General features: G+C 44.7%; 1 protein-coding gene across 5 annotated transcripts in view; it reads right to left on the reverse strand.

Moving 5' to 3' along the window:
• Positions 1-24,290, reverse strand: part of PRKG1 (protein kinase cGMP-dependent 1) — a 466,811-nt gene that overhangs the window by 335,318 nt on the left and 107,203 nt on the right. The window contains exon 1 of one of the 5 annotated variants that reach the window (XM_080598465.1): positions 6,471-12,946. The exons of the other annotated variants lie outside the window; for them this stretch is intronic. Coding sequence (XP_080454591.1) covers positions 6,471-6,486 — 16 coding nt within the window. The 5' untranslated portion in view covers positions 6,487-12,946. Of the gene's footprint in view, positions 1-6,470; positions 12,947-24,290 lie in introns of those variants that run through there. 5 annotated transcript variants of the gene reach the window in all.

Genomic DNA, 24,290 nt, shown 5'->3' on the forward strand with positions numbered 1-24,290 from the left:
CTCCTGATGGGTGATTTGTCATAGACAACAGAGCACGTTCCAGCATACAAAGCCCATCCTCTTTCCTTGCAGAGAAGGGGGAGACTGTCCCTTTTACCTGCTTCCATGCCACAACAGTAGAGGAGCCACTACAGAAGAGGGATAACAGAGAAGGAGCAGGGGAAGCAATTTAAACATCTTTACAACTTTCAATTTTCACCCCCCATGCCACTTCTCTCCCACACTCTATTGTAAGGTTAATTGCCTGCCGAATGGCCACTGTGAAGACTCACAGAGCAGAAATAATTTACCTAGGAATTGATGTTTGTGCTCTTCAGCTGGCACCGGAGTCCTTTGCATTTACAGAAAGCATCCTCAAAACACAACAGCAACCCATCAGCTTCCCGAAAATAAGTATGCCAATCCCTGCTATTAAGCCACGCCAAATTCTTCCAGGATGTAAGCAAGCAAAGGTCTTGTGCTTGGACGTTGGCGCTGGGTTTGGTGGATGCTGATGGCGGCTTTCCAAAGGTAAGCCCATCCCACCGTGTGCTGGATAGTGCAACTGAATCCAAAGCCCAGAGAAGCTGGTTGAAAATGCCAATGAATCCTTAAAGTGAAATTGGAAATTAAAATCTTGCACTAAGCAAATAAGATAGCTAGTACTCACATTCCCCTCCTCGCTCCACAGAAAATGGCTTTCATGTTGGCTCTTGAGTTCCTCCAGTCATTTCTCTTCCTGCATGTCTCAAATCAAATGCCTGCAACTTAAGCTTGTGCTAAGGCTAATTTACCAGCAAGTGAGGCTGAACAAAATGCCAGATCCCTATGAGAGATCTCCTTCACGGAGAATCCTGCAAGGGCCCCATGCTGCCCACCACAGCTCTCCTCGGCTGGCTCTGTAGGGAAAGCTAATGAAACCCAAGAGCCCCTGTGGGGGCATGTGATTGCTGAGAACAAGAAGGGACTAAAACCTGCAACTGGGTGGTAATCCCGAGCTGTGATGCCTCTACCAGCACCAAGGGATGCCCAGATGCTCGTGCCCAGCACTGCCGTTCCCAGAGGTACAAGGAAGGCAAGCAGGTCCTGCTCAAGATGGACAAATGCAGTATGAGTATTTTTAGCACATACATACACATTATTCCATGCTCTTATTTGAAAAGGAGAAGAAAAATTCATAAGAATTAGGCTTGCCCTCCAATTTGCATCCTCTTCTGGAAATAAAACAACTTCCTCTGCTTGTGAGTGGACACGGGCTGAAGGAAACCAGAAGGTTTAACTGGGGGTTAGATGGGAAATTTGTGGAAAACTAAGATAGCAGACACATTCATTTCCTTGGGACACGAGGCTCAAAAAGTAACAGAGAACTTAATGCTAATACTGATAATAAACCATCTACTACCAAGGCTATTTTCCATGGTTTACTTACTGTTTACAGCAGAAATTGTAAAAGAAATTCTAGAAATGAGGAGACGGGAATAACAGTTTTCCAAAAATACTTTCTACTCTTAATACCAGGATATGATTTGACTGACAAAAAAATAATGAAACTACTGTCAAGGAGGCTACTTAAATTGCTTGATTGCCTGTTTAAAGGCAAATCAAACCCTGCTGCCTGAAGTCTCCCTCGCTGCCTTCCCTAATGCTAAGCATCATCTTGAGCAGATTTGTTGGATCTCTCCTTGAGGGGGAAAAAAAAAAAAAAAAAAAAAAAAACTTTGCTGGCAGAGGTCCTTACAATCCACCTCTGGGACCTCTCCTGGAGTATGCCTTGCCCCAGCTGGATCTGAGTGAGCCTCTTCTCGCCCTGTGACAAAGGCAGACTGCTGGAGGGATTAGGCTTAATTTGCTTGAGGCAGAAATGCTACCTTCAAAAGCAAGGGAGCTATTTCCCACATCCACTGCTACCATAGAAATAAAATCCAAAAGTGAGCATGAAAACAAGAGCTGGCTCTTCCTTACCTATAATGCTAACGTAACAAGACCCTGCTGGAGGAAACAGGAGGTGCCACCGCTGGGGCCACGGCTGACATCCCAAAACTCACACGGCCACCTTGCTGCAGAGACAGCAGAAGGCTAGGGGAGAAAGGAGAAACGTCTCCTCCCAAACCGTGACCATGGCAGCTGCGCTCCTTTGTGAGACTGCTCACACCATAAGCAGCTGACAGAGGTTTGCGTTAGCCACTTTACAAGAGCCATGCTCCGAAGAGGCAACTGCCAGATGTTCTACCTCCAGCTTCTAGCGGTCAGAACTGTTTTTTCCCCGTACCTTAAACAGACTCAGACACGTGCATGCTCCCCGTGCCGAGTGAAACCAGCTCAGCAGTTCCCAAACTGCCTGGGAGGACAGGAGCAGGTGCACACTCGCCGCTCCCCTCGCTCCGGCCGGAGGAGATTTCCAAAGGGATGTGGGTGCGTCAGCGGAGCCCGCCTGCCTGCCCAACCACTCACATCAGCATCCTCACCTGCATCCCAGTCACTGAGCTACTTCCAGCCTTCCGCGGAGGGGCATTTTGCAGTTTATTGCTGGTTTGTGTGTCAGTTGCCTGGGAAACAGCAGAAGGGAGGAACTGCATCAGCTCCGGAGCGCTGGCCGGAGTTTGCTATAGAGAAAAAAGGTGCCCAGGCACCAGAAGAGGGTTGCACACACGTTTGCATGCATGCGTGAGATGGACGATGCCACCTCTGCTGCTGGAGCGGGGCTGGCCCCACATGCTGCCCCATCAGCATTTCTCTGCCCCATACCACAGGGCCAGCCGGCGGGGATAAAACATTTTGTGGCAAGGTTTAATGAGCAATCAGGCTCTGTAGTCATTCTCTCACCTGGCTGATGTCTTGCTGCAAGGTGCTCAGCATCAGGCTGCCCATGTGTACACAATACAGCATCTTCTGAATTGTTTCTGACTTAATATATGTGATTAATAACAATAAAAGGTGGGTTTTTTTTCATTAGTGCATTTTCCCCCTCTTTTTTATGAGAAGCTCTAATCAGAGCAAAACGTAGTGACAGATGGCAGACACTGAAGCCCAGAGGTGAAGAACACACTGCACCGGCAATGAAATTCGTGAGACTCATTTACTGGAGCTGTTATACTCCAGAGAGTAGGCAAGTTTGGGATGTCTCCTGAGGATGGAGGAATCCTATTTCATATTAGCATCAAAACAGGTGAGGAAGAACTCAAGAAAGACTCTTTTTCGCTAGGAACCATGTCCTCCCCTGTGCCCTTTTGCCAAAACGTTTTCTGTGCAGTTTTACTAGCTGCTAAAGCAAACAAAAACATTATTCACCACAGCTCAGTTCTCTTTTTCCCCAGATATCTATAAGCTTTACAATGCAACCCAAAGTGTATGTCTCAACACTTGGCTTACCCAGTTCCTTAAAAGGCTGTGATTCAATAAAGCCCCAAATTGGGTTATAGTAATTTACCAAGGGACAGCAGAATAAAGGGGAAAAATAAGGAAAGAAAAGTGTATCAGTCACCTCTGAGCAGAAAATGGGAGAAGATACTAAAACCTGGCAGGTTCTTCCTTATCTGATTTATCTCACGCTGGTTACAAACTGTTTACAAAAGGAAATGTAGTGGTTGAAATTGGCACAAAAAGTAGTGTCCCAGCAGGTCATGTCAAAAATTGCTTGACTGCTAAAACCAGAGCAACCAAAACACTCGCTGTAAGTTAATATTCTATATGCAAGAAAAACAAAATGAAACATCAGATTTTCAAGCCTGTATATTGTCACATTTTAAAGTATATCAAAACCATATCTCAATTCAGAAAGGATCCCTCCTCTAGTAACCAGCAAGCTGTCCAGCAGCAATTTAAGGCAACTTCAATGCTGAAAAGATATTTCCCATTGGTGGATGTTAATAATGGTTTAAAATGCAATTAAGGTGTAGGAACAGGCTGCTATTAATTTAAACATGGGCTAAAACAATACATCACAGCAGGAGTTACCAGCTGACTGTCCCTCTGTGCAGAAAAACTGCCACAGAAAAGCATTTCAGAAGTTAAATGAAAGAGAAAACTGTCATCAAGTGTGTTGAACGACAGCACTTCATAGAATTACTTATTCTGAGTGTTAGATACCTACTTTTTCAATTCTCCAGATGCTCACATAAAAGCTTGGCATCACCCAAGCCACCTCTTCCCTTTTCAGATCTCTTCTAGGACACTCCCTTTAATTTATTCCATCAGCTCATCGGACAGCTGTACCTGTCCTTGTGGCTCCCTGGGGATACATAGGGCCTTCACAAGCTTTCTGTACATTACCCAGCACATAAAGAAACATCTTCCTTCCTCCTTGAAAGGTATGCAATAACTTCTACAACCCTTACCTAGCATTTCACCCAGTGCTTTCCCCAGGGGCTCGCGAAGGGGCTTCCAACAACCCCGTCGGGTCCTTCTGTGCAAGGTGGTGCTCTCATTGTGTATGGGGTACGTGCGAGGGTAAAACATTCCCATCATTATCAGGCATTGCTCCTGGCATGGCAGTGCCGAAAGGAGCCTCCAGCTTTGCTGTGTTGATGCCGCAGGCAGCAGTCCCCTGCCCTTCCTCCCACCACACCTCAGACACACCAGGCTGCCCGTGGCTGCCAGCTCCAGCTGCAGCCCCATCACCTTAGGTCAATGAAATCAGAGACTAAGTCATGCACGCCACACAATTTACAGGGCACTCCCGTACCTGTAAGGGCCAGACATTTAACCACTGTGAATCCCATGAGAACAGTACTGCAGTACTGCATACAGTTTCGTACAGATACTTGTGATGTGCCAGGCTTCTTCCAAAATCTCCGTATCACTGTTGGAAATGACTCCAAGTGCAAAGGACTTGGACTTGCTAGACACGTATGCTACAGAAGGTGAAATGAAGGCCTATCGTATTGTTTCAACTCCATCGGGGAGTTTTCACCTGTCTCCAGACACTGTTTCACTGCAATGCCTAACTCTTAGCCAGCCAGAAGAAGCAAACACTCCAGGCTTCATCAAAAGGCATTGTAATTACTCTTTCTTAGTTCTGATCTAAAATGAAATTAATTGTGATGGAGGACATCCATTTGCTCTTTGAAGAAGGAAAAGAAAAGTCACATTGGGGGAAGAACTTGACTACAATACCACTGGGTTTGGCTGGCGAGTGTCAGTCCCAAGCTTTGATGTTCCCTGCATGCAGCGACAAGACACCTTCCTTAGGAAGCAAAGGGAACAAGTGATAGATATCACACAAACAACAGAAAATGATTCTCTTTGATAACACAACTTCTAAAAGAACAAGAATGTGAGACCTTGGAGCTCCTCCGTGATGCTCACACTGTGCGGCACGTGCCACCTGCACCAAAGACTGCATTTGGTCTGAGACAGTCTCGTCAGTGCAGGCCTGAGGGGGATAACAACTCATTTGTCCTGCCCCATCCACAAAAAATGGGATTCTTATAGAGGAAAAGAGTGACAGAAAAGGAGAAAAGAACAATGACACTTGCAATGCATCTCCCAGAGCGTAAGTGCCACTAAAAATTCATTTTTTCCCCCTTATATCTCTCCTGACATCCTCCAGCAGTGCCAGCAAGGCATTAAATCAGCCACGCTGAAGGTTTGGGAAATGAAGATATCCAAACCCACCCTCTTGATAAGAAATAGGCAGTCTCTTTTCCTTGCTTTTAGAGTATATTTTAGATAAATAGACGGTGGGAAGCCTGGACATTACCATAAAAAAATCCAGCTAACATCAACACCTGCGACAACCTGCCTTTTGCATCAAGCGCTGCTCAAAAGGAGGAGAAGTGGAGAAGCAAAGCCAGATTCCCTAGTGCTGCTGAGCCTCACGTAACTTAAGCCCTAGCTTTTTCTGCTGAAATCAGTTTGCTATGATGTGCTTTGCTAATGTGAAAAATAACCCAGACAGCCCAGTAGGATGTTTTATGGCAGAGAGCACTGGCATTTCCCACCACTGGTACAACTCGCGTGTACACCAGCCACTACACAGCAAACCCAACAGGCACAACTCGCCACGTGAGCCAAGGAAGTGGCGCTGCCCCAGCACCCCATGCTTTGCAGGGCATGGCATTTGTAAATCAGCAAACAGCTTTTGTCCCTTCGAGTATGGCCCCGCAGCAGCTGGGCACCAGCAGCACTACTAGGAAGAGCTGCTCGCAGGATTAGAGGAGAGCCTCACTAAAGGTCCCCTGCCAGTTTTTGAAATATAGATGGTGTTAACTCACATTTCTTGGCTGGTTCGGAACTGGTAATTGCTAAAGCTGTTCAGCATTTCCTACTCCATTTGTGCTTTTAGGGACTAAATACGGTCACCAGCAGCAGACACCGTCTGTAGAAATGTCCTCATCAGCCACAGGTGCCCAAGGAAGCATGAGAAAGTCTTCCACACACATTAAAACTCACCCCATTTCCTCCTGAAGATATGTACAGGAAAAAAAGCCCTCCCCAAGCAGCACTGCTAATTAAAACCCACATAACTGAAGTCACAGACTGCAGACACTCACCTTGGCTCCCAAACATCCACGCACAGGCATAATGCGCTTCCCTGTGGCTAGAAAGGCTAGAACAACTGAATTACTCCAAAACACAGCTTTGGAAAGAAGATCCAGAAGAGCTAGATGTATTTTAAAGACCTATTTACTCAGTCATCTTAACGATGGACCTACCAGAGCAGCTCCATTACAGACCATGATGCCATTTTAGAGGATACAGCTGTATCACCAGGTGCCCCCTATTGCATTTCAGATGAGCACGTGTTTGTTAAATAAAAACTTCTCCACCAAACTTCTGCTCCTCAACACCACACTGCACCAACTAAAAGCCTTTCAGCACTGCCAAGAAGTTGACCATCACTATCACAGGGCAAACCAACCCAAAGTGACGCGTTTTTTATGAAGAATAGGAGAGAAGGAAAGGAAAATCTTTCCCGAAGGGAAGCTTCACTGTCTGAAGGCTTTTTAAACAAATGAAGCAAAATAGTTAAAAATGCCTGCTTTCTTGAGCAGGACTCTGCTGTGCTTCAAGCTAGAATTCCACATTAAATGTTTTTCACATGCTGCTATTATTTCTGTTCTCATAGACAAAAAAAAAAAAAAAAAAAGTTATTTTCCTGAACATTTGGAAAACTCTAAAAATACTATTTTGCCTTGCCGGGACATCGTATTTCAGGCTGTGAAGCAATTTAAAGACTGCCTGCAACAACTCCATCTAAACCATTGCCTTGAGATGTCTTCGTATGTCTTCCGCTATTCTCCTGCGTGTTAACTTAAGACAGCTTATAAAACAAATAAACCAACCCCCTTACAGTATCCGTGGCTGCTACAGAGGCCACTCTGGGATCGCAACCTTCTGTCCATGCACCTCCCAGGCACTTTACAACCCACTCCCCAACATTTACAGCTCAGGAGTCCCGAACACATTTACTCTATCACTGCTGCCTGGTTTGCACCGAGTGCTTGGGAGCAGACCCCTGGATTTAATTGCTCGGGGCCAGCCACCTGAAGCCAGGGGAGGGCCATGAGGAGCAGGGAGCGCTGCATGCCTTGGATGAATTTACGTGTGGATATGAAGCCCATGGTGCTGAAGAGCACCTGCACAGAGCTAGAGCAGGAGCTGTGGCGGTGGCGAAGCTCTGCAGCAATTGCTTGGTGCAGCTGAGAAGGCACAAGAGTTTTTCATCCGTGCTCCTTTCCGAGAGCTTTGCATGACTTACCTCCACAGCACCCACGTATGGTATAACTCTTGCAAGGTTGCATCACATTAGGTTACCAGTCACGTCCAATCTCAGGTATTGTACCAGAAAACTATCGGCACAGCCAGCAAAGCAAGCTGACGCTGTTGGGACAGAGATGCTCAAACCTCGCTCTCACCAGCAGCACAGCTTCCTCGCCTTTGCTGGGGAGACCCTGCCACGTCCAGAAACCACGAGTCTTCATGCAAATGCAAAGTGTTTTCTAGCATCAGGTGGCCTCTCATGGTTGGGGAATAAAGGAAAGAAGCACGAACACGATGTCCCCACTTATACAAGACATTCATGCTCCACGTCAAACCCAGGACAACACTGCAGAGGCTGTATACAAACCAACCCGCTGCCAGCACTGCCATTTTCCTGCCCCAGACCACACTTGCTCCTTTTGAAGAGCAGATGGAAAAAATCCATTTCCAATTAAACTGATCATTGCATTCACTTTAAAAGCAACTAAAAATAGCATCATTAGCGTCTCAAATAAAGATACCTTGAAATAACAAGCCCGCTGTGTACCTCTTGCCAGAAATAATCATTTTTCTTCTTTAACTAATTACATATTTAAGTCCAGACCTTTTTCCACCTACACTGAAACACTCACATAACTGTGAAAGCTTTCCAGGAGGTGTGGGTTGTTATTTTTTTTAGAAACTGGCTTGTATAAGCTTTGTTGCTTTGTTATGTATATCCCTAAATGAGCTTGATAATAAAAACAAATAGGACTAAAGGGCAGTTCTGAAATTTGCTTTATTTTGCAGTAACTCGGTCAGGTTTTTCTTCAGGTTCTCCAAGAGGCTGCCAAAAGCCTTCGTGAGCAAAGGTGGGGGCCAGCAGCCAAAAACACATCTCAATGCCACAGCTGCTGCAGGACTTTGCAGCCGAACCCCTTCCATGTCCCCGGGTGCTGCAGCAATTGCCTGAAAAGAAAATCAGCAGGACCTCGTGCAGATGGATGTCCCTGTGGCATGAACCCAATACACCCCAGTCCTCTTTGGGAAAAGTTTCTTACTTTTCTCACGGCCAAGGAAGTAAAAAGTTGCTCCAGCAATTCCTGTCTGCAGAATTGGATAAACAGTTTGCATCGACAATTGCCAAATATGCAGGAAGAGAAAACTATCTGATTTCTTTTCCTTATGTGTATCGAGATGGAAACGCATCAGTAGGAACCAGCAGCAAAAGCCTTCAGTGCTCTTGCATGGACAAGGCGAAGCTGTGGCCAGCCAGTAAGATGAGCACGCCGGCTCCTAGCGCATTCCAGACGTGGATATTAATGAGATGCTCACCTTGGGGAGCTGAGCTCACCGAGCTGTACCACGAAGAACCTTCATTGATCTCTCCTGTCTGAAAAGCAAACTGACACCAAACTCCCGGCTCGCTGTGAACAGACTTTTAGTTGCAATGAGAGTGACCTGAGTGGATATCACAGCGTTTGGTGCACGACAAGAGACATTTCCAAGGGAAGACACCAGTTAAACTCTTACGTGCTCCGGTGCTCCATGAAGATGCCAACCAAAAGCTACATGTTTTAGTGTATTTTCAGGACCTGGTGGGATGAAAAATGCCTCTCTCTGTATTTGACCAGCTGAAGACAAGCCGTGGTAGGAGCCAACATCTAATTTTCAGTTCTGCTCCCTGAAGGTAAGCCAGCGTTGGACCCTAACCTCAAACACAGCAGTGTAACTGAGTAATGCCATGACTCGGGGGCTCCAAACAGGTGCAGGACCAGCACCAGATTGTCCTCAGTAGCTTTACCTTTGAGAGGTAATTTAAAATTACTATTTTGAAATAAGCTAACACTTTATATGCTCCCTAGCAGAAGAAAGAAAGTAGTTCACAAGGAACATACTTGGACTAAAATTAACAGCAGTGCTTCGGTCGTATAAAACAATCTGGAAACAGTTGCTATGTGTTACTACCTACAAAGCTGCAATCCTTTTTTTTTTTTTTATGTCAAGTGCTTGCATGAATGCTACCAGAAGGAAATCAGGAGGAATGGGGTGAATCTAGGTGGAAGTGGAAGGTTTGGGAAAGCACAGCAAAAAACAGAATGCTTCAAAACGATAGCTAAGAATCAGATTTGGGGCAAAAGCCTTTTGTGCTTCCTCAAATGATTTAAGAAAATGCACAGACAAGAGTTATTTGTATTTTATGCCTGTTTCCATCAAAAAGCTGCTACAGAATAGCCAGAAAGAGTTATGTCAGAAAAACACAGTGCTGATCCAAATTGTGCCCACAGAACTACAGGCTGTTAAAAATAAATCACAGACACCTTACTAGTTGAGCAAAATGATCTTTGTAAATGAAGGTGGGAAAGACGTGTTTCAAAGCCACTTAACAGTAATGGGTAAAAACAGCGAAGGCTGTTAAACAGCAAAATGAAGGGGGGAAACCATAACTAGAACCAAATCATGTTTCAGCTCTCAGCAAAGATTGTGACTTCCAATTAATTCTTAAAAAAGAACAAGTGAAACTGTGCAGAATCTGTTGCTTGCACAAGATTTCACCTCTTCTGCTGAGGCACAAATTCATGTTTTTGTTTTTGTTTTGTTCTTTTAATTTTTTGCAGATGGCAACAATAAACTGGCAACAGACACTGTCCCGTAATGCTCCACCAAACACCAGCTTTGAACAGCATGGAGATGAAGAACAGTTTTGTTTAAAAAGAAATATTAGAACAAGAACATTTGGGCTTCCTGCTCCACCGCTATGCTTTATTAAGAAACCCCGCTGCTGTCACAATTCAGAGAGCTCGGCTTCGCCCCAGGTCTGACGCTTGTTGGATTCAGCACTACTCTGAAAGTGCACCCTGCGCAGCCGTGCTGGGAGGCAAAGGAACACTGACATTTTGTTTCCCTGGAGCCCTCAGGGGGACACGGCAATCCCCTCCAGACAGGACACAGCGCGTTTCTCCTCTACCCCCCGGATCACCTGCTAAATGCAAACAGCAGCTCAAGTAGAGGGCACCGTGCTGCACCAAGATGTGTAATGGCAGCGAATTACCCAGAGGAATAACAGTGATGCTCAACGGAGATGAAACCTACAGTAACGGCCACAAGGAGCCGTCACGAATTCACTCCTGTCTCTTCTCAGAGTATTCAGATATATTGGTCCTCATAGGGTCCAGCCACAAAGCCCCTAGGAAGATTCAGTTGCCAAGCTCCAGCCATGAAAAACAAAAGGAAGGGGGGCTTTGGTACCTGTTATTTACACAACTAGAAAGGAACATGTTCTCTTTCACAGTCACGTGCATCCATTGCTCCAAAGTAATGCTCTCATTTTCTCCCTGAGAAGCTGGCTGCATCAGTTATTCACACAGTCAGGGTTCATCGGGAAGTTATGATTAGTTTCATTCGGAAACTTTTATATTACATCCTAAAACACACCACAAAAAGCTCTACCAAACAGTTCCTATCAAATTCCAGCTCCCACACTTCAACTTGGGGATCCACAAGCCAGCTTTTTCCATCGGGCACCGCTTAAAGGAACATTCGGACCCATCAATGCACACCACTCAGTCACTTCTGCAAACAGAGAGCTTAATGAATGCTGTTAACAAATAAAAAACGAAGAAAGCAACTGGTAAGGGAATGGGGCTCCTTGGGTTCCAAGTGGTGTGTGGACGTAATGATTAACCCTAATGACTCTATGACTTCTACTGAGACATATCATTGCCATTAAATGTACACAATCCCCCCCCAAAACAACAACAACTGGCATACAGCCAGCTCAGCTTCATCTTGACATCATTTTATTAAATATCAAAATCTTCATGCAACATCACACCTCCCTTACCTGAAACACACTTAGATGTTTTCAGCAATAGCTAAATCCCCCAAATTCAAGATTTCTCCCCCAGAACAGTATTTTAATGTTCTAGAAAGGCAGACCCAAGTCTTCATGCAGAGTTGAGTGGGGGAAAAAATGTAATTTGCTGAAAAGAAATCTAGGAGAAATTGAATTCCAGATCAAAAGAAAAAAGCGAAAGCTTTAATTTTCATCAGAAAAACGAAGTAGAAGCCTTTATTTCAATGATAAGGTCAGTATGAAAAAGTACTTTAATTTGATAATTTCAATTCATGCTATTTTAAATACAGAATGCTTAACAGCCTACTAAAATTATAACAAATGTTTGAGGTTTGTTTCTGTATATACTATGCTATGGAAGCAAAGTGACTCAAAGCAAAGAATCCAAAATGTGATGCTCTCTACCTTCTATAAAGAGAACACTTCGACAATAACAAAACAATACAAGCTCTTACTTTACATCACTTGGACTTCTCCTGTTGCAAAAATAATTAAGTGTGCAACCTATGTTCTTGTGAAAACCGTACTGATTAGTCCAAATTATTTATTGTATGCTAGGTTGATGCCCTTGAAATAACTGCAACAACAGCTTTATCAAGCTTCATGTAACAAGAAAACATTCCATCTGCGCCTGATGAGTTGCACAGAGAAAAACATGACGGTTTTTATAGCCAAGAAATGCTCGGTGTCCCAGCATGGCAGCACTATGTGACCTTGACTGGGACTTGCTCACACCAACACCTACGGCCAATGGCAGCAGGGATTACATGCAAAACCCATCAGACACTGACAGCAGATTATATTGCTAATGAGAGCAGTTTTGACTCATTTACCAAAACACAGCAGGCAACACTGCACCCTGTTAGAGGAAAAGAAAAGTTGTCCCAGGAACAACACTTGGAGTGCAGCCGAAACCAACACTCCCTTCTCCCTGTGATGGCAGGAAGAAAGTAACTGCTCAGAGAGAGTTTGGAAAATGAGATCTCACCAAAAATCCATCCTTTCTGTTAGCAACATATTGACCTTGTTACCATGTTTCGATTTTACCTCTTTTTTAACTCATACAGCAGCACTGATTTAAGAATGCATCACTGGGAAATTTTCAAAGGGCTGCAACGATCTACTACAAATTTACACTCTGCTTTAATCACAAGTGCCAGAGTGCTTCCTAGTGATGTTTTCAAATTATTCTGGGTGAAAACAGAGGGGGAACAAAGTGAACAAACAACAAAATTTCTCCCAAAACCACAGTTTTCCAGAGGCTGCATTTGCTGATCACATTACGTCCTTGCTGGGTACAGCAAGCAGCCCCTGCTTGCTGCATCAGAGGAGAAAAACACCTCATCAGCAGCTTTAACTGCTCGAGTTAAAAACCATCTGACCTATTAGAAGTTGACTTACTGTGCTTTTAAAATACCTAAATACATTTTGGGAGCGTGACATGCAAGCTACTGGTGATGGAGAGAGCACAGCTGCACATGAGCAGAGCAGGCACAAGGTTTCTGCAAGACTAGGGGGTGCCCATCACGAATTCTACTGCTTCCTGGTAGTCACTTGGTACTGAAAAAAAAAAAAAAAGCAGTCAAACCTGTCAAAAAGTAGTAAACTGACACTGCGGGGCTGATGCTTTTCAATACAAACATGTCACTGAATCATCACGGTGGCCTCCGCGAGAGCGCATACAAAACATCAGGGCAGCAGGAGAAATAAAAGAAGCTACTGATAACCACCCACAGACCCTGTTGGTGTCTTCTTCCCTCTGGACACGAGTTGGATCAGCTTGCCCCACAGTATCTAATTAGTATTTCTGGCCTTCTGATTAATTGTTACTGTTTTGTCCAGCTTATGCTCACGAGAAAAAGAAAGATGGTTCATTCCACTGATCTAATTAGAGAGACAATATTGGAAGCACATCAAATTTCTCAACTTTGCCTAGTTAGGTTACAATTACACAGTTAGAAGTAAGATGGGTATTTCTGATCTTCAAGTACTTGTTACAAAACATCTACTAGAAAAGCTTTTTACAGCTTTCATTGTGAATCTGTTGAATCAAAAGCATGCATTACTCTGAATTAAAACCTACAACACACCAAAAGCTGCGATCACTTGCAGTTCTCTTCACATTTTTGTACCATTTTGACACTGAATTTGCTAAGACGCGAGTAAAATGTATTTCCTAATTCGAAACTATGAAATAAAAGACATTTCTCTATATCAGAAAACTTGCCGGGAACATTCCTAAAGACACAAAAGGACCCTATAGTAACATCTCTTTTTGTTTGCTGGTTGTTTTTTATAGGTATGGAGAGGATTTGATCTTGCAACAATTGATGTACTGTAGCTAAATTTTGGATTGAATTCTTACCAAGATCTGTTTTCTTCTTGGTTCTTTGTCTACAAGTGCAGGGGAAGAAATCCAGACAGTAAAAAAAAAAAAAATAGTGTTACTCATTTGCAGGCAAAAAGAAAAGAAGACAAAGGTTTAGCTACCACAGTTTTTCAAGAGAACAGATGAAAAGAAGAAAAATCTTTGCACCGACACTTCAGGAAATCAGCTCTGTAAAATAAAAGGATCTGAGCTGACTGGGTTTGTTTTTTCCAGGCTACACAGCACCTATGACAAAAGCTCCTGCAGAAATAAGGGGATGATCCATTTATCTGAAAGGAACAGAAAATGCCATATGCTACCATCTCCAGATGATTACACGAAGAGCATTTTCCTTTGTCAAGAGGATCAAATAACTATATGGTTGCATTAGATAGTTAATGCATAAATAACTACAATAATTTTGTACAGCAGTTAACTTGAAAAGCTGTGCCTGCACTTACGTGGCTATAGTATGGATGGATGTATGATTTTATACAAGTATACAGCCAAAATGCTGCTGAAGAATATATTGCACACAGACGCTGCTGATTCAGCCCATTAATAAATCATATATTCCTGATTCATTTGTAATCCAACCTGTCATTTCTTTTTATGACTACCATATTTGAATTCATTTTTAGCCTATTTCTTTTAAAAATACATTCCAACGCCTGTCTGGCACATATATTTGAAGTTTACAAGAACATATTTTACATAAAGAAATCTGAACATTGAGAATAGAAATAATCTATCAAATGAAATGTGAATAGAGGCGGCAAGAAAAATAGCCCACAAACCTTAACATCAAAACCACTTCATTTGAGGGGTCGGCTCTCCTGCTTTTCACTCCATTCGCTTTGCTTTGCTAAACATCAATCTTAGACAAGTAAAAAAGCAACACTCGAGAAGCAGGTTGCAGTGGTATCAGCACAATCCTCACACGATAGAAATGAGGACGATTCCTTGGATTTCAGGGGCCCGTGGTGAACGGACAGGCATCTGCTCTGTGTGCCCTGGACAAAAGCGATGTTTCCTGCTGCTCCGGCCTTGGGCTTGGTCTGAATTGCCATTGCTGGCCCTAGACATGTCACCTCTTCAGTTTTCAGGAAGGCAATGGCAGAACTACAAAACTATTTTGCAGCACGAGAAGTGAATTCTCCTCACGCTCCTCTTAGGGTTTATTTTTCTTAACCTTCAGACAGAAGCTAAGGACGTAATATTCCTGTCTAAAATACTTAAAAACAGGAGCAAAGCAGCAGAAATGGAAAAATATTTGTCAGTGCTGGATCTAGGAGGTCAGAAGGAGTGACATAATGACAGATTGCTGCCACTCTTGCTACCCACATGCTCATGAAAAAGGAAGACAGGGTAAAAGCTGTGACTTCTGTTACAGAAAATGCACTTTGCACAACAAACAACAGAAATCTATGTTTCATAGCTTGTTTTATATTGAATTCCTGTTCCCAAAAGCATGCAACCTTGGTATATCCCTGTAACCACAGGGGATGGTGAAAGGCAGGAGGGAAGAAGATGGGACATTCTGGCCAGCCTCTGAAATGACACCAACTTTTTAGGGAACAGGGAAATGTCATAAAAGGTAGACACCGAAAGAGAGGTTTACAGCCACAAGGTTATATCTCCAGGCGTGAGGAACATGCGATATCCTAGTAAGTAACGGGAATGTCCAAACCATCTGGAGGACTCTTGCACATCTGATGCAAATCCCGCCTCAGAGAGATGGTACGCTTTCTCAGGGGTTCACAGCGGACAAAACCCAGCCGTGTTCTACTTTAAAGGTGATGTTCCAAAACCTGCCCACTCACCCAGCTAATTAACCCAAATGGAGACAAACCAGTGGAAACCAGCGGAGTAAGAAAGGTTTTCTCCCCATGCTTTTTTGCTGACACGTATAAAACAGTGCAAAACTCTTTAGAGAATGGTTTCTGAGGGATCAACAAATACCAGCTGCTAATGAAGCGTGTCGCTTCAGCTGTCTCATTGCCTTATGTTCAAGGACCAGAATGACTGCAAACAACTCCTGCATGCAGGCTGGGAGGAGCGTTATCGACAGAGGCAGGACACACACGTGGAGCTGACAGCAGCTTCCTTCAGCATAGGCACAACAGCACTAAGATACTACTAAAACCAAAGCAGAGATGAAAGAAACACAGGTACATTTATGCAGATTACACATCGTCTGCAATAGCCTTTCTTTTTGGCAGTAAGGACAGAGCAAAGCTTGCTGTTGTTGATTCCCTTGGATTTAAAGGAACAAGTAAGCAGGTCCAGAAGGGGATGGCAAATCCAGGGGGAGAAGTCAGAGGGCAGGCAGTAAATACTACAGAAAAGAAGAGCAGGTGAGCCCTGGACAGGAGGAGAGCACGGTCTTGCTACAGCCTCACCCCAACAGCTCAGAGGAAAGAGAACGCTCCCCCTTCACCCAGACCCTTCTCCTTCCACGAAGAAAAGCAACCTGCTCTTGCATGATGTACTTTGGTTTCTGCTCTCCTCTAGGGTGAAAAGGGAAGAAAAACAGGTTTTCCTCATAACCTGGGAAAAATTAATACAGATTTATATTTGACCTCCATGTCTAATCCCTCGTAGGTTCCCCTTCCGTAAGCACCCTAAGAGCTGAGATGCCTTCAGCTGCAAACCCATCCTGAACTAGAAATCCAGATGGTTTCAAAAACCCTGGTGGGAAGAAGGCTCCTAGGACCTCTGAGATGTGCACAAGACGCCAGCTAGGGCCAGAAACCCCTGAGCACCTCAGAAACGCGATGCCTGCAGAGCCTGCATCAGCCAGTCACTGACAGCAAACACAGCACCCAGACCTTGAGCAAACTAGTTTGCAAGCTCCCATCTCCACCTGCTTTTCAAAAAGTCATGTTTCTCATGGTATTTTGTCAGTCGTTCAAATGGACAAAAGGAATACTGTAACGAGGAAGGCAAACTCTGCCCTTCCACACAGAGCTGGTGTGAACACAACCTCCACTTACTGTTCATAAGCCACAGAAGGCTCTTCGCTTGTGAGGCCACCAAAGACATGAAGATACTGCTTTTTTTAAACATTTCTTTTAAAAGCATCACATGACAATGTGTGCCAAGCTGCAAAAATGATTACTAGTTCTTATTATAATGACCAACCTTTTCCTGGAGGGTTTTTTGTTTGGTTGTTTATTTCTAAGTAACCACAAAGCTACTGTTTCTACTCTAAGCCAAAAGAATTGGTGTCAGAATAAGATCAACATTTCTGAAGGCTTTCTCTGGATTTCCCAAGGATAAACACTTCACCTAGTTCATATAAGGAGCTTAATTTTTCTGTTTTTTAATCTGCCTCAAACATACAGCACTGTGATACTGCTTGGCACAGTGCAGACAAACAGAATTGCTAAAGTGATATATTTCTGTGCAAATACTTGATTACTGTATGGGTAGGGGATTTGATTTCTTTCTCTCTGCGGATGCACTCTATATTTAGATGCCATTCTATGGCTTCTTTGGTTTATTTGATTTCCTTGGTGAACAAATGTATTCAATGCAGGTGGAAGTAAACATCCCCAAAACCAAGCCCTGCTGCTCATCTGCCAGCTCTGGATACACATGCCTGGGGGCTACTCGCCCACAGACTTCCCTTGGGAGAAGGGGACTCTGCTGGAAAATCAATGGGAAAGCATCAGCAAAAACAAACTTCACAAAATCATGTTTGGTCACCCCAAAATTAGGCAGGCAGTGGGAACGTTTCAAGCAGACAGCGCTATCTGGAACGTGGAACGTGTTTTACACAGCTTCTTCATTTCCCTAAAGCCATTTGAAGCGGTTCCGCAGCGGCACAGCTGATGAAAATGCATGCCGTGTCACGCTGCACGCCGGAGCCTGCCCAGCGGGTGCTCCCAGCACGCAGGGCTGGAGAGAGGCAGCACCGCCGGGACGCAGGAGGTTGGCAAGAGCCGAGGAACCGCCGCTGGGTTTCTCCAGGGAGCCCTCGTCAGGTTTCTGCCAAGAGCAGGTGTCTGTGAGCGCACACACATACCTCAGCTTCCTAACACATACTGAAGCAGCTCTGTCCTCACTTCCAAGCCTTGGAAACCTTGTTTTCCTTGGAACATCCCAAATTTTTACATGGCAACATGACACTGGAAAAGAGCATATGTTCTCCAGAAAGATGGGACTTTCTGCAGAAATCAGCGGGATTTAAGGACTGGGGGGGGATGCTCACCTCCCACATATCACAGTCCAAAGCACTACACCAAATTCTATCAGTGAACAAAACACATCAGCAACTCGAGAATTTCAGCAAGAAAGGAACTGACAACAATTTTAAGCTGAATTAGCATACCTGTGCACACCAACACTGTAGTGTGCAGCTTGCATATGCCTGTAAATCAGCCAGCAGCAAAGACGCAGCTCTGCACCATGCAGAGGCCAAAGTAAGAAATGCGTATTTTTGGGAAAAGTGAGAGCAGGACTAGAAATGAGGCCTGACATCCCCACCCTGTCTGCGTGGAGGCAGGCAGGTGGGTGGGAAGTGCCAGAAGGTGACAAACGACAGTCCCACCGGGTAGCCACAAGGTGCTCAGTGCTTCCTGGGCACAGGCGAAGCCTTTCTGCTGCTTGCAGTTACTCTGTGAGCACCCTGCACCCAACTGCTGGCTTCCCAGCTGTGAGTCTTCCCAGTGCTCAAGTGCCCGAGCTCTTACACGAAGTATCTGAAGCGACGGTGGGCAGCAGCGCCGTCTGGAAGCGTGAGAAAGCAATAGCATCACACAGTGACAGCACGACAAGAGGAGGAGCAACAGCTCGCTCCTCTTTGAAGATGAGGCCACACAAACCAAAAAGCCAAAATAAACGTTCTACGAATATCATTCACTAATTATTGCCCAATGGATATTTCTTCCCCACGCATCAGCCCATCCACAGGCTAAAAAAAATTAGTAAGATTCCTGGACAAGAGAAAAACCAAGTCTTTTAGACAAGGGTTTCCTTCTCCCCATCACTGGACAGACACAGACTTTCCGTGACAATACAGGAGAGCTGTTTCCACTCCCCCAGCAAAGCAGGAAGAAGGAATGAGTTTCTACTCAAATAAGAGCACTGAAGAACTTCTTTGGGGCACATGTATATATATGTGTGTGCGTATACGTGTATGTCGATGCGCTGGAAGAGCAGCACACCTGGCTTTGCAACCCATCTCCTCCAGTGCTGGAGGAGGAATGAGGATCGGACCTTGCTAACCTCTGTGCCTCCATTCAAGCTGCAGCCGTCAGATGAGCTTTATGCTACAGCTGTGTGTAAGCATCTGCAAGGTTTGTGGCCGAGGTGCCGTAAAGCTCCTCTGTCACTGGCGCAGCTCTCTGTGCTACAGAGCAGTTCCCAGCAGGGCTCCAGACCAAATACAATGCAAGTGAAAGGGCAAAAAAGAGCAGCTCAGTGATGCAACGGAGCTCTTTTCTAGCATACTCTTACCACACTGCAGAAATACACCGATCTTGGGGATTTAAACGCTTCAAACCCACTAGCTCCCAGAAAGCACATCCAAAAATACACATCCGAACCCCATGTCACCTCTGGAGGTAATTCCTTGGGCTCGCCGAATAACTGAAGCACAGCGACTGGCCATGGTGGGAAGCAGCAGTGCAGCAGGGCTTACTGCTGGATTTCATCCAAACCCAGAGTTTCTACGGGAAGGTGGAGGTCTTGCATCTTAGAACTCTGGCCAACACATTTCATTTTAGCTTGTTTTGGAAAAGAACACTTCAATCCTTTTTCAACAGTTTGAGAAAATTGCATAAAATATGAACACAATTTTAAAGTCTACAGTGCCTCAAAAATTGCTGAACTCCATTTTTTTTCCCTAAAAAATAAACTTTCTTGCAAATTTTTGATCTTGTTCTGGTTTGCAATGAAGCAGAGTACAAAACCACAATGCCTCTTACAAAACACAACACCGTGTGTCACATGGGCCTTTGGGCAATGAAAGCTAAAGACAGAGGAGGGGATAAACATAACAGCATGCTGGTAAATCTTATTCTGACTCATTTGTTGAGTCTTCAATGAAGCAAACCCAAAAGATGTGCTCCAAGGTACAGGTATCCCTATTTATAAAATCTCATGTAATGGGGGAAACCTGGATATTGCCGCTGGAAAAAGGGACTGGTTCTGCTCCACATCCCTGTGGTTTTCTGCTAGGCCTTCGTTGCATGATCTCGTTTCAGGATTATTATTGTTACTATTTTGCTTAACATGATGAAAGTTGTTAGGTCCTTCTGAAAAACAAACCAGCAGGGAAAAATACCCTTAAATGGTTATTTCCAAAATAAGGTTTGTAGGTAGATCGGAACTGAAGCTAAAGGCACGTAACACCCCTAAAATAAGCGTTCAGCATGTGTCAAGCACATTGTGTGAAAAATTCTCAACACATACAACCTTCAGCACTGAAAGCAAGAGTGCAATTTTCTATGCCACTGTTTTTCTCCTTCCCTAAAGCAAATTACTGTTACTAGGCAGTAACATTATCTTTTATCATCTTGCCATTTACTGTTTCCTTATTAGCATTCAAGCCCATAAGAATATGATGAAATTTTCAACAGTGCAATGTTCTTTGGTCAAACTTCTGCATAGTCAAGGCCAAAACACCAATAGACTTAAATTTCTCCCCCATGCTCCGGTCCCAGACTAGCAGAACTGTTCCATTATTTTCATTATGAAAAAAACATTAAATAGTCTACGCTGATCACTAAGTGCCTTAACTGCACTGCAGAACCAAAATTCCAATATAATTTGCCCAGATGTCAAAGTATCCTCATAATGTATTCCAGCACAAAAATGCAGGTCGCCGCAGCTTGGTGACCTTCAACCACCCGAGCCGGTGCCTAAAAGCAAAGTGCTCCACATTAAAAATGAAGCATAAGGAAGGACAAGGACGCTGAGGCTTTATGTGTAGCCGAGACACTTGCAGCCAAAGACACTTGGAAGTGAAACCACATGGGAGGTTCCCATGCAACGGCAGAGAAATTCTCCACGCCGCATCATTGAGGTGAACGCTACCATTTAATTTACACGCTCACGTTCAGGAAGGTGAGAGGTGTCACTGTGGGGTGGGGGACGGGCAGCAAAGGGGCAGCGGGCTGCACTACAGCTTTATGACCCAGAGGGGCCAGGCAGCTTGACACAAGCACACTCCGGCTCTGGCAGAGTGAGGACAATAAAGTTTCCTGGACACCGAGCAGGAGTTGGTTTGCTGCCCTGAAATACTTCATTAGGAGTCCAAGAGCTACTGACCACTTTCAAGCACAAACAGAAGGACTGAATGGAAAGAAAAAAACAGTGTTGAGGACAAAGGGGAAAGAAGTAGGGAGGAGTGTAGATTAGATGAGAAAGAAAACCAGAGGAGAAATAATAATAAAAGAAAAGAAAAAAAAAAGCTGAAAGAGGAGATTTTGTTGCTTTTTAAACAAAGACAGTGATTCATTAGAGGAGAGACATGACTCTTTTGTGGGACATCAGAAAAGGGAGAAAGGTGTAATGCACTGGAAGGACTGAAACAGAGGAAAAAGCAGTGAGTGAAAATGCCAGGTCCTTTCAAGATACTGCCATGAATTCAGCAACAGGGAGTAAACATTACTGGGAATATAAAACATTTTCTTCTTCATCGCCCAGGGTCAAGAAGTGAAGCAGATCGGGACGTGAGTGATGCTTGGATTACTCTAACATATTCAAGAGCACATAAAATGCCAACGCACCAAATCTATTTGAGAGGGGAAAAGCATAAGGCACAGGAGGGCAACAATTTCACGCGGAGGTATTTATGAAATCTCCACACAACGCAACACCGCTCCATCACAATTGCTGGTATGAAACAGAGCTGATTCCCCTCGCTGCTGTTTAGTTTCACCATGGTCTGAAGAAGCGTGCACGGGGCATAAATCTCATCCTGGCACAAACAGACGGCAGAGCTGCGATGGCTTCGGCTGGGCCGGTGGTACAGTGCTGCAGAGAGGGAAGAGGGACTCGGCAGCCGAGCTGAGCCCCTCTGCGGCAGGGGAGGGAGGCTCGACTCCCCTTCTCCTCTGCCATGCTCTGTCCCCCAAATCTAAAACCTTGGCAGCCCTCCACACTGCAGCAGAAGGGCCATCTTTGAGACCTGGCTGCCGCATGGTTTCACCGAAGCAGAAGGCCATCAGGAAGGCGCAGGGCCCCCGTCCCAAGCCATGGCCCCCCTAGGATCAGCACGGAGAGATGGGGAAACCACGGAGAGATGGGGCAGCCACTGCGTTTCTTAAACATGACAGCATCCAAATGTAAGGTGGACAAAACTGAGGATTTTCAACACAACTGCAACTTCATTGCCAGCCACTTGGCTCTAAGAGATCATGAGGAACACGAAGATTTGGGGCGCCAAATGGACAGATTCCATCGACAACTAAGACTTTCAAGAATTCATCCATCATCTGAAGAAATCCCCTGAGGTGGAGGGATCGGAGGCATCAGTCACACCACGGCAGTGTGGCCAGGAACAGCAGCACGGGGAAGACGTAAATCTTGGCATACCTTCTGGCTTTGTGAGGGTATGCTTGGCTCTTCTGTGACACCCAAGGGGCGTCCCGAGAAGATGTGTGGCCTTTTTCTCACTTCCTCACTGTAGTTAAAGCAGCACAGACCACTAGTGAGACAGAGACAGGGCTGACTTCCTTAAAAAAAAATTAAACAAAAAGACCCCACAACCATTATTAGCTGTACCAGCTGGATCTTATCTACTTTTTTTGCAACTAAAAAGCTGTGGAGCTGCTCTCCTTGAACAGCACACAAATCAGTCTCCATTGTTTAAGCTGGCAATAGCTCAGTCTTTCTGAGATTCACCACCAAATAAAGTTTTCTGAATGTGAGTGCTCTTACAAGCTGAATGAAATTTTCCACTAAATTATATTAATTCAACAAATCATAGAAATCAGACCTTCCTCCTGCTAAACGGTTACCTTTCATTCTTGTTACAATTCTCTTCTGTACTATAACGCAATTATGTATGGCAATTAACCTGACATTTTCTTAGCAATATCCTTTTAAAAAAAAAAAAAAACTGCCTGAATGTAAAAAGGCTTCTACGTGGCTCTGCAGTATGTTCATGACTGTTGTACCCTGTATCTTCTTTCAGATACAATACAATGACTTGAAACACTATTTAAAAAGACAGAACTCTACAGATCACAACGGCCTTTTCTACTGCCTCTCTTTTAACATTGTAAGCATGTTAAATACTAGCAACCACTTCTTACTGCTTTAATACCTGTGCAGCAGGGCAGGCAAAGCAGAACCAGTGTTATATGGTAGCCAAAACTTCTTTCTTCTGAAAGAAGGAAGTTTTGTGTGCAACATTTGAAAAAGTAGCAGCTGCCTCGGTCGGAGTTTCAAGTGTCGGGCGAGCATCCGACCACGACCCGCCATGAAAATCTAACCTGCGTGCTGGGGTGCTGAGCACCATCCCCAAACCCCAGTCAAACCCCTCTCACCCCCACAAGCACCGAGCCGTCCGGGTGATGTGAATGCAAAGCGGGTTGTCTCTGCAGGCAAAACGCTGCAGCACAAAACCCCCTTCTGGGGGCTCTTGTGTGCCTGCATTTTGCGGTGAACCTCCGTGGCTGCTGCTGGGGGTGGTGAAGCAGAACCAGAGCTGCAGTCAGGTGGGCAAAACAGCAAAGTGAGGAGCAGGTAAGCTGTTCTTTGTGTTAATCAGCTGGTAGCATCGAAACCTGGGGCACCTCTGCTTGATGACCTCTACATAGCCACGTGCAGTATTTGCCTGCAGGGTACAGGAGACACGAAGGAGCCTGCAAGCTGCGAGTAGCCAAGTCAGACGTTTTCTTAGAGCAGTCATACTATGACTGTGCTCACCACTGTCCCCAGTAATTAGTGCGTGCAGGGCTGGATTCCTGCAGTGCAGCCTGTGGAAATACAGGACCTGAGCCAGCAGCAGCAAAATGGATTTAATTTAATGAACTAAACCATTGCAGCAACTGTCTTGATTGCCAAACTTTGGAACCAAGGCCAGGCACTGAACATCACCAACTCCTCCCATATGTGCAGAAGACCAGCAGGCACAACCTGTGCTACAAAGCCCTGCCCCTCGAAACTGCAAGCAAGGCATTTCAAGTCCAAAAAAATACCAAAACCAAATCACACTCCCTTGCATCTATCCCACATGCATTTTAGAGCTTGCATATGAACAACCAACAGCCTACAGAGCTATAGCATCAGAGAAAAAAGGACACGCTGACACTTTAGGTCATGCAAAGCATATGTTTTTTAAAGAGGAAATTCCAAAACAGTTGCTAATTTGGGTAATAGGGTACAGCTTTGCAGTTTGCAAATGGCTATTTCATTGCTATAGCACATAAAACTCACGCAATGCACTGA

This window comes from Anser brachyrhynchus (assembly GCF_964034855.1).
Source record: "Anser brachyrhynchus genome assembly, chromosome: 6".
Taxonomy (NCBI): domain Eukaryota; kingdom Metazoa; phylum Chordata; class Aves; order Anseriformes; family Anatidae; genus Anser; species Anser brachyrhynchus.